Source organism: Aythya marila (assembly GCF_965140915.1).
Source record: "Aythya marila genome assembly, chromosome: Z".
NCBI lineage: Eukaryota > Metazoa > Chordata > Aves > Anseriformes > Anatidae > Aythya > Aythya marila.
In genome coordinates, this window is record NC_139080.1 from 86313744 (window position 1) to 86327540 (window position 13797).

The 13797-nt window shown below is 36.5% G+C and overlaps 1 protein-coding gene across 1 annotated transcript in view; it reads right to left on the minus strand.

Annotated features, from left to right (window-relative positions):
- Positions 1–13797, minus strand: part of SKIC3 (SKI3 subunit of superkiller complex) — a 51014-nt gene that overhangs the window by 3493 nt on the left and 33724 nt on the right. Inside the window, exons 31-40 of the mRNA XM_082782929.1 lie at positions 12682–12900; positions 11743–11815; positions 10821–10874; positions 10598–10709; positions 9178–9306; positions 8431–8552; positions 6868–7023; positions 3992–4144; positions 2153–2283; positions 849–972 (exon numbers count right to left, since the gene is read on the minus strand). Of these exons, the coding sequence (XP_082639055.1) occupies positions 849–972; positions 2153–2283; positions 3992–4144; positions 6868–7023; positions 8431–8552; positions 9178–9306; positions 10598–10709; positions 10821–10874; positions 11743–11815; positions 12682–12900 (1273 nt within the window). The remainder of the gene's footprint in view (positions 1–848; positions 973–2152; positions 2284–3991; positions 4145–6867; positions 7024–8430; positions 8553–9177; positions 9307–10597; positions 10710–10820; positions 10875–11742; positions 11816–12681; positions 12901–13797) is intronic.

Consider the following 13797-nt stretch of genomic DNA (forward strand, 5'->3'; position numbering starts at 1 on the left):
GTCATTATTCGTGTTGTACTCACTGGTAGAGAGTACAGATGACTTTGCAGAAGCAAGTATAAGGAGATCATATCAGGATCATCCCAACTCACGATTTAATTTGTTTTCTTCTTAAATGAATCTCTGTGTCTGTGTATAGATTTTTACCAATGCCAAGCCTACTTAATGTTTGATCTTGTTAATGATTCAACATTTCACTGTTATCCAGAACAAAAGAGCCCATCAGCACAGTGTTCAGATTACTAAGAGAATGTTCCAAGCTTGAGTAAGCAAAGTGATTCCAATTACAAGCCAAATTTAACCACCTCCTTTTACATCAGTGTGGATTTCTGAAATTGACCAAATCAATTTGCAGAGCACTCTGAATAAAAAATAATGTACCATTTACTATGAGAAAAAAAAAAGGTACTATCACAGATATAATAAAAATTGTAAGTACAGAAAGCATAGCCTGCTACTGCTCATATCTTTTGGGTTAAGGCATACCACACTGTTCCAGACAGGCTTGAGGAAATTAGCATCCCTGACTGCATTATCACATTCAGGTAAAATTCTGTTAAAATGGTCCTCATATCTACTGAGGAGTCAGTAGCAGAACTTTCTAATTTGGATTAGAGCGAGATTTTACTGTTTGATTTTCATTAGTGTTGCAGGGAGGGAGAGAAGGCTTTTCAAGCAAACTGAATACAAATTGAGCTGTGTTTTGTCAGCATGGAATTCCTAAACACCGCAACCTGTAGCACAGAAGAGCCACCACTTCCTTAGCTTCTCTCTACCCCACTTACAAGTTAAAAGCACAATACTCAATGGAAATTGATTGAATTTCTATATGAAGTGGACTGTCTTACATCTATTAATTCGTAATCATCTTTGGCATACAGATGCTGCAGGAGGTACCAGCGTGCCACTGACACTATGGATTCTGGATTCCCTGGTTGGTAGACCACTCTTTCCAACATCCGACGAGTCTCCCTGGAAGCATAACCAAAACAATTCAAATCAGCTGTAAAATTTAACTGACTAGATTGCATGTAACACACCAATATCTGACGGTAAGCAACAATAACCAGAAACAGCAGACGCTCTCTTGTTAAAGAGCTACAAAAATAAATCTTTTGGAAGACAGATGCTCCCGTGAGAAGCAGTTATTATGATGAGTCTTAATAATCCCAAAGAAATTTAATATTATACACAAATATATAATCTAGGCAATTACAAAACATACTACAGTTCCTGTAAAACACAGGGGCAAGATGTGAAATTGCAGAAGAGAGGGATTTTTTTTTTTAATAGAGTACCACAAAGAGTTCTAAACCTTATTTGGCTGATACTACTTTCTAAAACTGTCAGCTAGTAGCTAACAAAGACGTTTTCTAAATTCATCACATTATTAGAAATGTGGCAAAAACTTGCAATTAAGTTTAAGGATACAGCATTCGCTTAGTGGTACACAATCAGATTTGGCTTTTGTTTTGAGAATTCTGTCCTTTATATCAAACATGATTTTCTATTATGTTGTGATTTAACAGGCTGTTGAGAGGTTACATCTGTTTCTGTTTTGTTATTTGTAGTTAAGACGAATTTCTTGTTACAGGATTTTGAAACATTTTGCCTGATTGATATATCACAGGATCTAAACAATTGTTAACTAAGTGAATATTTGAAATTAAAATAAAATGGATTTTAATTGACTACACAAGTTTCCAGTCCAATTTTATTATAAACAACAACTATCATAATCACATTAAACTGTCGCCTTCCTAAAAGCTCACAGAGAAAGTAAGCCATCTCAGAACCTGGAGAATCTAGTTCATTAAAATTATCTATAAAAAACATCTAGAATTTTCCAGTTTTCCACAGCTTACCTAAAATATCTGTGAGAAAAACCTTGACTTAATAGCCAGGCTCATAAAGCTGTTTTTCTCTTTGCGTGAAGGTCATCTACAGTTTTTTTGAGAAGAGAAGGAAGATTCTGCTGCTTTCAGTTCCCCACAGTACTAACCTCCTCCACTCCCCCCTCCCTTTTAAAGTCACTTCAAGAATTAATTCCCGTTTTCAATTTTCTTTTAGGTCTTGGAGTTAGATCTAGGCATAATGACCACTTATACTTCTAGACAATGTATTCCATTTAAGCTTAACAGATCACAAATACCTTGCTCCCATTTTGCGATTATACTGTAGTAGTGCTTGCAGGAGAGATGCCAAGGGGCAGGATGAGAGTTTCAAAGCTTCAGTTGTTGCCTCCTGAACCAAGGATGGCCAGTGCTCATCTGGGACATTAGCCTGTGATTTAAAAAAGAAAAGGGCTTCATTGTAGCATGAAATGTAAGTCAGTGTTTGTTTGCAGCTCTCTACAGAGAAGGTTTAATTCAAACTGTTCTGAGTTACACAGAATGTTTGGCAAGTTAGTAGGAAACTTCATAAAAACACTGATTAGAAGAGCCTGGAAAAGTCAAATTAAGTTGTCTTGGGCAAGTCTACATTCCACTTGCTTATTTATATGAAGAATCTTTTTGTTGTTTTTCTGTGTGCTTTTTTTGTTGTTGTTTTTATACACATGTGTTAGTAATGACTGTTTCAATCACAAACCCTTTGTTTGCTCTTCATCTTGTTAACCTTCATCCCATTAAAAAAACGATGTTAGAATATAGAATTCATTCCCAGAAAAGACTGGAGAATATAACATTTTACTAGAAGTAAAAACCAGCTCCAAGATGTGAATTACCTAATAAAGCAACTATTGAGAAAGTTACTGTATCTTTTGGCTTAAGGAAACCTTACTATTGTCCAGATAGAATTCATACTACTGTGCTTGAAGGGGTGCCTAGGTTTTGACCAGGCTCTTGTACATTTCATTATGCCAGTACTGATTAGAGAGGCCTAATAGGAATCCATGCATCAACTGCTCTGCTCATGCAAACGTAGAGATGAGATGATGAGTTTCACTCTAATTATATTTTAAAATGAACTCATATAGTATCATGCAATTTAGGCCAGTATCTAAAGAGGTAGTGTTAATTCAATTAAAGAGTACCTTGTGACCTATGCAGACATTTAGGAGACTTAAGAAATGGGAAACAGTATACTAGAAAAAGGGCAGAAAAATCATGGTAAGAAAAAATTCTGCCTCTTGACAAATTCTGCTTTTGAAGCAGATGGCTTGTGAGAAAGGAATTAGTCTACTGTGATGGGGATTCTCTTTTCCCACCAGAAGCAACAGCTTTGCAGGTTTATCCTCGGTAAAGCTGCCTGCCTTTTCTTAAATAAGCACTCAGGGTGCTATGGGGTACCTTTGCCTGATTTTGGATAAGGCTGTTAGCTTGATTATCTGTTAAAATACATCAGAAAGCGTTAGCCAAAATCACAACAGTATCTACCTGTTATATCAGTTTGAAAGAAATCTGACAGTGCACTGCAAGTTTCTAGAGTGACAATGCCTAAAGAGAATGGACACTCTCCAAGGAACTGAGTTATGTTCACCTGGCCCCTCGGTGCAAGGAGTAAGTAGAACAATTTTCTTTATATCACAAGGTACACTTCCCTTAGATTGTCTTTATACTTCAAGGCAAGGCACCATATCTAGAAATGACCATAGAGCATACAGTTACTTAAAATCTGACTGAAGCCTCCAGGCACCAGTACAGGAAAAGCATTTATTAAAGCTAGTTATCTGAGCATAAGGACAGAGATTTGAAGGGTATGGCATTTTTGATGATAGAACTGAATCTGTTAGAGAACTAAACTTTATTGAACAAGTTAGCCTGTTACGTACCAAGTGATTCTACTTGATTATTTCACAGCAACCTGTCTTACAAAGGAATATTCTATAGACAGCCCACTGCCCCTTGAAGTTTTATTTTATTCTCTAGTCAAGTTGTCACTCATAAAATGCTAAGTCATTTAAACAGGAGTTTCATTTAAAGACTGCAGAAGCCCTACATTACATCAACTCCTGTTACATCATGCAGTTATATAATTTTGATTATCCTACCATGCAGATTTCCAGTGCTAGCATAGCCAGCCTGAGCAGACTGGATAACTTCCCACTCCAGCTGCCCTGCTGTGACGCCAACTTCAGACTCTTTCTGTAACACATCTCTGCTCCAACCATCATTCCTTGGGACTGATATACTTTTGCCAGCCACTGAAAATAAACAGACAAAAAAATCATTTAGGGAGCCAACAAAACATGCATCCCATTAGGCAATACAATTTATACAATTTAGTGTTATTTTATTAAAAAAAAAAAAAAAAGAAAAGGAAAAAAAGAGTGCCACAGTATAGCATTAGCTAAAACACTGCCACTCACCCCACCCTCATTCCACTGCACACTATCCTGCAGGAAAATGTAGTTTCCTGATGGCAGAGCCAGCAGTACATCTCACTATAGTAACTTATGCCAGACATCTACATGTATGTCCAACTATCTGATAGCTGTCTTCATCTGGAGTTTGCTCACAGATGAACAAACAACATGACTGGCTTTGTGAAAGTCTAGAAAGGCTAAAAGAGAAAAAGAGAATTGTGTTGTGCCTCACTTGTTTCTAAAAATTCTGTAGAGGTTAACAGAGATTCCAGCACAATTGAGTAGTTTCAGGAACATGAAAGATACTACACCGTGAGACTGAGCTCAGATAATGGGTGTATAACTTACACTACAAAGCTTCTTTGCCTACCACAGTCATCCTGGAGGCACTACACAGGAAAAAGAAAGTAGAAAATAGGACCTGTGTGCAGAGTTTCAAGCTCCTGTGACCTGCTTCACCAGCTCTGGATTCACTCACAAAGAGAAGGAAAAAGATTCTAACTTCTCCCTTGTTAATTTTGTAACCATGTCACATTTTTCCAAGGAGAGACAGCCACAACTTTGCAAATCCCTGACATATGCATGATATATATCAAAACGCATAAGGCACATTTAGAAGTATTATTTCCTGGATAACCAAGCAACCAAAGCAACTTCTTTTCTGAAAAGAGAATTATCCTGCTTTTAAGAAAAGGACTTTTGCTAGCTAATGACTGCCTAGTATAAAAAGGGTCAAAATTCATAACCCTTTCTGATGCACAGAAGTCATTTATCAAAACAGATTTTCTAGTATGTTCTTTATTAGCACTAGTGAGATTATGAACCTTTGCCATCAAGCTGCAGGACTGCTCTGTTAAGTAATTCAGGTGTTTCACCCTCCCCCTAAAACCTCTCCTTGGGCTCACTGCTTTGCAGCTGAAGATACCTAGAGCACAGGATGCGAAGGAGAAGAGAACACTCATGCAAGTGCACCATGGCAGACCTGCAAGACTAATTTTTCACTGTCTCGTTGGTAAGCCACAGCACAAGAAGAACAGCCGTCAGAACAGTAGCACAATACCCCTCCTAAATCCCAGAAAAATCATTTAGACATACACCAAAAAACTTAAGCAAAAATCTAAGCTAATGGCCACTCTAATTTAGTAAAACTGTAGGACACTGTGATGTATACTTCTGAGTACGACAAAACATTTACCAAACTCTTAGGAAGTCTAGAGCCAGAATACATGAAAGCACAGAACTATTCACTAGGAGCAGCTTTAGCAGTCAGGCAAGCTTCTTGAGAACTCTGTCCTAGCCCTGAGAAATATTTTCTTTAATTGAAGACTGGAAAGATCTTACCAGATGTATTTTATGTATTCTATGACCTGGATTAAAACAAAACAAAAACCACATATATATTTAGTTCACTTCCTTCACTTCCCTGCTTATAAGCAAGACAACACTTGGCTATGCAAGAGATGCCTCAAGAACTCCATTTTCAAAATTATTACTAAAATACTAGACAACATAATCATGTCTTACATACCCGAATATTTTACAAATCCCATCTGAATGAGTTCTGCAGTTCAGGAAGACAAAGTCTTACAAGACTAAGGAAAACATATCAAAAAAGCACCTTTCCACAAATGCTACTCTTATGTTCCAGAAGGGAAGATGACCTGCAGCCTTGTAACAAGGGACATAGTGATCTCTATAGCAGCCTTGGCCTCATCTTCTAGGACTGAAATCACCTTTAGTGAAACTTTCCAGTAAGAAGCTTTTGCCTGTTCAACAGGCAGAGGGAACACTGTATTTCCTGCACCTACGTGAAAACCTCTGAAAGTTCATGGAAACATGCTCCTAATATCAGTGAAGGAAGAGAGTAACTGTAACCAACAGCAACAGGAAAAAAAAATAAATATATATATATATATACATACATATATATATATATATATATATACACACACACAAATATGCTGCATTGCCCAAAAGACATTTTGGCATGTTTCATAGTCTCCTCAGATTGTCTCATAGAAGCAGCGTATGAACTCAGTTATAGCACCTTCATATTAACTAAAAATGACCTACTGCAATTGCACGAAAGGAAGTGAGCAAACACTGTTCCTATGAGTGATTTCTATTCCTCCCAGTCTCAACTGACTTGAAAGTACGGTGACACTTGATGTCAGAAAATTATGGAACTCAAGAGAGAATAAGTAAGTGCAAACAATTTACCTACATCTACTCTTATAGGCTATGAAATATTTTACTGTTTTCTCACAGTGCTAAGTCATACGACCCCAAAGACACAAGTGTCAGGTGTTTAATCTCTAGGTTTTTATTTCTGCCCCCATGTCTGCTTGCTCTTTCTAACACTTGTCATTATTTCAACTATTAAAGAAAATCAACAAAGATACAGCTTTATAAAGAATTGAATACTAGCTATTTTCTGTGTTACTTACTGTCAGAGGACAACAAAAAGCAGTGAAACAAACTCTCACCCACTTAACATGGATACTCTCAGAGCTCACTGTAACAAGCAGCATAACAAAATCAGGGAGCCAATCCACACTTACTTGCCAGGCTGCAACTGAAGAACTGGTCATGACTGTTTTGTGAAGCTCCTCCAGGATGGTATCTGGAAGCTCTTTGTGAGACTGCAACAGCTGCTTACACTGAACTTGTCTCAAAAGCAAAAACAGAGCTGGGTGCTCAGGACAGCTCTTTAAACCCTAAAACCAGATGGAATCAGAACGATCATTTAAAAATATCAGAAGATACTTTCTTTTTTGCCATTTGAGCCTTTACAAAAAAGAGCATTGAAAACATTCTCAAGATCCTTGCAACATGGCATTTTCCCCTACTCTGCAGAAAGAAGCGTTCCAGGAATTGACACATGGGAATAGAAACTTTTTTTCCTTTTACCCTTAAAATACATTTGAAATCATTCCTACATTTTGCATCTGTCTTACCATTAGAGGTTTCTGAAAGATAGATAAGTGGCAGACCTCTATCTCCAGTTTGGCTTGACAATCACTAGAAGTTTTGGGCTGATGGGGGAAAAAGTCTATCCCACGACTGAAGTGACCTCAAGAATGTTCAATTTTTTGTTTAGTTTAGATTCTCTCAGATAGGGTTCTTTATTCTCATTGGAACAGAAGCACTTTACTAAACATTTCCTGCCTTAACAAGCTGGATCTTAGAAGAACACCCAGATTGCAGAGACTTTATGAAACAAAATAAAAGCTGTTAGTATTTGCTTCAATTTTTCTACCCAACAGCAAGTGTGGAATTAAGTTGCCTGTCTCAAATTCAGAGTGCAGTGCCTGACTTGTCATTCCCAGTTATATCACCTTCTGGAAATCCTAAGATCCAAAATGCTCAGTGAGAGCTAACGATACCAGAGAGTCTTTGGTTTCTACAGAAACTGCAGGCACTGACTCTCTTTTTCCTAAATTATTTAACTAAAAAAAAAAAAGCAAAAATCACCATAATCTCTTCCTACTCCTTCCCCAGATACCATGTTGTATTTTTAGCAATATCCAATCCTTTTTTAATATTAGCAAGGTCCGTGGACATGATATGCAGAAGAGGAAAACACCACCACCCCAAGCACTTTTAGGGGAAAATACTTTCCTGTCTCTTAAAAATATCAGCATGAATCTCATTTTTAGGAACTAATTCCCTTTCCCACCAGTATAGAAGTGCTATAAGCAAGGAAGACATCTGCAAAGGATTAGCCACTTTCCTAAGTGAAAGTCAAGCACGTCTGCTGCTGAGTCCAATTACTATTTTGTTAATCTTTTGCAAACTTCTTACATACACACTTGAAGGCTATTAACACAACAGTCCCCTTCTCCAGTTGTGTTGCCTCAAGATTTTTCCTTTTAATAATTAAACTTGCAGCATCCACTTGTGGATTTGAAATTGACTACCAATGTAACTTAACCACGGATCAGAAGACAGTTAAGTCCCCTGAAAGTCTCCTGAGTGGATTTCTTGTCTTTTATTTCTCTAATGCTTTGCTTAACTCTAAGTTAATATTTAAGGGCAGAACAAGTTTCATCGCCCAATACATTCATCATGCAATGATTTCTATACAACTCTTTTCACATTCTGACAGTATGCTGCTGTCGTACCTTGTTACAAAGTGCTTCAGCTTCTGAGATTTTACCAGTCTCCTCTAAACTGGTGATAGCTTGACATAGAGACCAATCTTCAAGAGTCTGGATATAATTACGTGGAAGGTTACTTTCTCCAGCTGCAAAAGCACATAAAACACTAAACTGAGTTACTGTACACTCTGTAGTGCCCTACCATGTCACATGTAAGGGAGAATGACCTAGTATGGGAGAATTTCTAGGAGTATTGGACTGACATCGCTTCCTTCATTCGTGGGAGTATTAAGAGATGATAAGATTGAAAACGAGAGGATAGAACAACAAATCCACCCTTTGAGTTAAAGGTTTGAAAATAATTGATTTAATTCCAGTTTTCAAAACACTATGGATATTAAGCAAGGCAGGCCTATTAATTGAGGTTATCATTCTGCTGGAAAAGTTACAGAGCTCACTGAATACTTCAGCCTCTTCTTGTGAACAGTGTCCCTTTGCTCATCTCAGAGTTCAGAAGTACTATTTAAAAAAATAAAATAAAATTTGAGGCTCTGGATGAAAACGCAAGCTACAATTAATTAATTAACACTAGCACTACATTAGGATTTAGTATTTTTATAGGAAAAAATACAGCTGCAACTCAAATTACTACTAAGCAATTCATATCGTATATGCAAACTTCTGAAATTCAGGATAGTATTGCAAGGTTAGAACACTTCGATTATATTTATTTATTTATTTATTTATTTAATAAAAAGTTTTGTATCTTACTTTTGGCTGAAATTGTAGATACCAGTGTCATCTCTAGACCTGTTCGCTTTGGCTGAGTGTTGTTTAGACAGACAACAGTGTTCTCAGTGTGACAGGCTGCCATTAGCACTGCCCATGCAGCGGGGTTATCTAGGAGAAAACAATGGTTAAAGGCAACTCGTGCCCATTCTAAATAGTTCGGTAGTTCATTTAGAATGATTAAGCATAAAAACATAGCCATCAATGGAACCACATATAGTAAATAAAGGTAACGAGAACAAAGCAAGTAATCCAATCAGACACACATCAGCTTAGCCCAAGGCAGCAGACAAGTATTCGCATCTAACAAGTAAGCTTTTTCAAATTTTAAGGCAAAAATGCCATTTCTAAAGCCAACAAATGTATTTTTCATATGGACACTAGTGTGTTTAATTCCAGTGACACACACTAACCTTGACTATTGTTTAGTGCCACATAAGAGAGACAGAAAAAAATCTCACGATGCCATCCGCAGCTTCCATTCACACGGACTCATTCTAGTTCAACCACCAGCATGCAAGTTATGGTGATTACAGATAGATGCCTACTTCTACTGTCAGTTAAAACAAGCTCAGCATTAGCTTGAATTAGCCCAGTCAAGAACACATAAAACTGTAAGAGTCTGGTCTCTGTCCTGAATCAGACAGAGCACAAATAAAAATTGCAGCTATGAAAATTTTCAGTCCAAAGATAGGTTTTTCTTTGTCAAGAAAATAAAAGACAGCTTGACAGTCTAATAAAGTAGAATGCAAACTATACTGCTTATGAATAGCAGTCAGTCTTGTGTATATCTGGGGGAAAGTAAGTAATTTTTTTTTCACTTTCAGCCCCACTGACTTGATGCATCCAAGCAATAATAATGCAGAACAAACTATGTGTTAGTACTTCATCTTCAACACTTACTTTTTAAAGTCCTTAAAAACCCTACCAGATTTATACTTTATACATTTAATGAAGATCACCATTTAGAAATAGGTGAACAGCTGCCTACAGTTTATAACCAGCATACTGTAATGGAAAATTTCCAATTCTAATTCTCAAGATAGATGAGTAAGTCTCCTCTGCTTGGTGTGGCATACTGATCCCGAGGGAACAAGTGTTTTACTTTTTTCTTACATACAAAATAATACTTATCTCTTCTCCTGCTGAGGAAGTAACAAATTGCTCATGTTTTCAGAACAGGCCATGAAACTCAGGGATTTTTTCCCCATCTGGTTGAATTCACCAAGCCTAAACTTACAATGACAGTTAAAATTTCCATTCAAGGTGTTCTCCCCAAAACACAGACAGGCAAAACAAAATAACAGAATGACCCAAGGAAAGCAAATACTTTGTTAGCACAACAATTTTGTGTTTGATTAGTAAAAAAAAAAATCACTAGCATATTTGAGAACACAGTCACCTGGACAGAGGTGGATTGCCTTCTGAATATTCTTCAGAGGATTTTCGTTCTGATCTTTTAACATGTGATATCCTGCTGCCAACTGATTCACTGCAACATTTAGTAGGGCCTCCTACGAAATACAACATAAGAGTGACTTAACACTACATGTAAGCGATCAGATGGAGTTCATTTTAGGATTGTTTAATGGAATTATAAAGTCTGCATTTTAGGGGAGACGAACCTTTCCATATCTTGAATCAAGTGCATGTGCAATGTTTCCTGCCATGGCTCCACCCTGTGACATAAAAAGAAAAAAAAAAGAAAAACAACAAGGTTATATGATTAAGAAACATTATAAAATCTGTGAGGCAAGATCTTTTTGTCTGTATTGATCAGAAATATAAAGTTTGCACAATGGAATATTTTCCTTTCCTACAGACAAATCTCTTCATAGAGAATTATGAAGAGATATTCAAGATCAGAACTTAGCCACAACTTGTGTTTGTAAATTAAAGTTTCATAGAGACAGGAATTTGTTCCAGGTGCTATTTCTATATACAGAATCACAGAATCACAGAATTTCTAGGTTGGAAGAGACCTCAAGATCATCAAGTCCAACCTCTGACCTAACACTAACAGTCCCCACTAAACCAAATCCCTAAGCTCCACATCTAAACGTCTTTTAGATATTTGACATACATTAAGGGAATGAGTGTTTATTTGGAGAAGAGCTACCAGTAAGTACAAAAGCAACAAAGAAATACTGGGTAATTAAATAAGTAAAGTTGAGTACAGTAACAAAATTCAACATATATAAAACCTTTTAAAAAAATGTATATTGTATACAAACACAAAAAATCATTTTATATAAATTACATACATTTAGTACAATCTTCTTGATGAAATACTTCTGGTAGATTTAGTCTATTTCAAGAAGATAAAGGTTCACCATGCCGTTAAGGACACAAATAATTGGGTAAGTAATTTGTTCAGCACGTACCTGTGCACTGCTCAAAATGTATTTATATTTAAAGTTTTCATGTTAACTACTGAATGCACATGTACTGAAGCATGGTGTGTTTACGCTTTTTCTTCAGATAAGAAACAACACATAGTACACCCAAGTTATAAACTGTACAGACTTATTACAGCAATGCACTTACTTCTGTCTTCTGTAATGCATACAGTGGAACTAGTCGAGACAAAAGAGACCAAAGAGCGGGATTATCAGGGTTACTGGGAAAACAAAAACAAGCATATTAGATTTTCTGGTTTAGAAATGAATCCAGTCTTCTGTGACTTTGTAGGCAGCTGCTGTAAATACCAAACAGATCTTTTGTTTTTAGAAAGAAGTTCAGTTGTTGCACAAGTGCAGTTGTAAATAGATGTGTCTAGTAATTTAAAACAAACAAACAACTCTTGTATTATAGTACTGGCTAAAGAAAAAAGTGTATAATATGCAAATTGATATTCACAGGAAGAAAATGGACAAACTCAAAGACTACAGGTTTGGTTCTTCTAGTCTGAGGAACAAGGAATTTTAACTGTAGTTTTGGGGAAAAACATTGTTTGAAGCATAGCTTATGAAATCACCTTGAAAGAGTTTAAGGTGTGGCTTGTTTAAAGGCAATAATTAAAATTTCCCCTTCCCGTAATGCCTAGGTTACTTAAAACACTTTTAAACTCAGACTTCTATTTAAGGGAATGAACTGCTTCAGCTGCTGCTGTTAAATATTAAATAAAAGCCCTAAAGATCTTCTTAGTTGAAAGATCTGGTAAGCAAAATGAAGAATACTTTTATAGCATAGTGAACTGCTTCGACTACCAAAGAAGCCACCAAAACAAAAACAGAAAAAAAACAAACACGTACAAGCCATGAAGTTTTTGCCACTTGATACTTTAAGTAAGACAGAATAAAGCAAACTTCTGTCTGCTGATTCTACAATCTTAAATGAGCCACTTTCATGCCACTTTCATGTTTGAAAAACTTTCTTTTTTTTTTTTTTTTAAGAGAAGAATGTTGCAAACAAGTTTTGCTTACTTATCAGCATCAATAAAGCAACACATTTACAAGGCAATCTAAATATTAACAAAATACATACCTATGTATTGCTTTTGAGACTTCTCTCTGGACTGCCATGTTTCTACCTTGTAATGCATAAACAGCAGATGCAATAAGGCACCTTTCATAAATCCCATCTTTTCCTTTCTCATGCTTCAGTAATTCTTTTAAGGCTGCTGTCGCAAGTGTAACATCCTGCTTTACCAGTCCTAGTGTGCACAAAGCCTTTAGACTTTCTGTACTAGGTTCCTTTAATGAGCTGTTGAACCAGAGGGAGAGGAGACATTATTTTGGAGCAGAAATTGAACTTACCATCAATGCTACAGTACTTGATGCTTTTGAGTCCTCTTGCTCCCATGCATCACCTATGATATGCTGAATTAACACTAAGAGATGCTGAAACAAGCTAGACCAGTAAATTTGAGATATCAAGATACAGAAAGTGGTTGTGTGCCATTTCAGGTAGTGTGCTACACTCAGTAGTTATTAGTTATAACTACTTGGCAAGGCTCCACCACATTAGGTACCCTTTAGTAGCACTCATAAAAGGAATGGCAAAAGAATGTCTAACACTGAAACCTATTTACTTTTCCTGAAGACACGTGTACTTCTAACTCATGTCATAAGTGAGTTGCAGTGTGCCTATTTCCAACTTTGCAACAGAAATCCAGGAAGGAAAAAGCCAGAAATGAGCCTGCTGCATAGAACTGGTCTTTCAATTTGGCTGTTCTGAGAAATTAAAGCTTGTTTACATCAAGATTTCTTCCAACTTAGTGTACTTGAAGCATGCTTTCTACCATGAATTAGTTTTAGTATCAGTACTAAGTTATGCTATTCTGTTCATTACGAGAAAGAGTTTAACCTCATCTCAACAGTACTCCCAGCTTTATTAGAGACCTACTAGCCACAGTGAATGACTTTTTTTCTGCAAATTATATAGAACAGGTGGAGAACTCTCAACTCAAATTAATCCCCAGAACTTTGACTTTGCATAATACACACAGCTCATTACAAACAACCAAAATCAAATATGTTAACTGATGCACTAATTGAAGCTATTCTTACAACAAAAGCAATTCAATAAATGACAATACAAAATAAAATGAGGCAAAAAAAAAAAAAAGACCAGAATAGGGCATAGCAACAGTAATTTGGA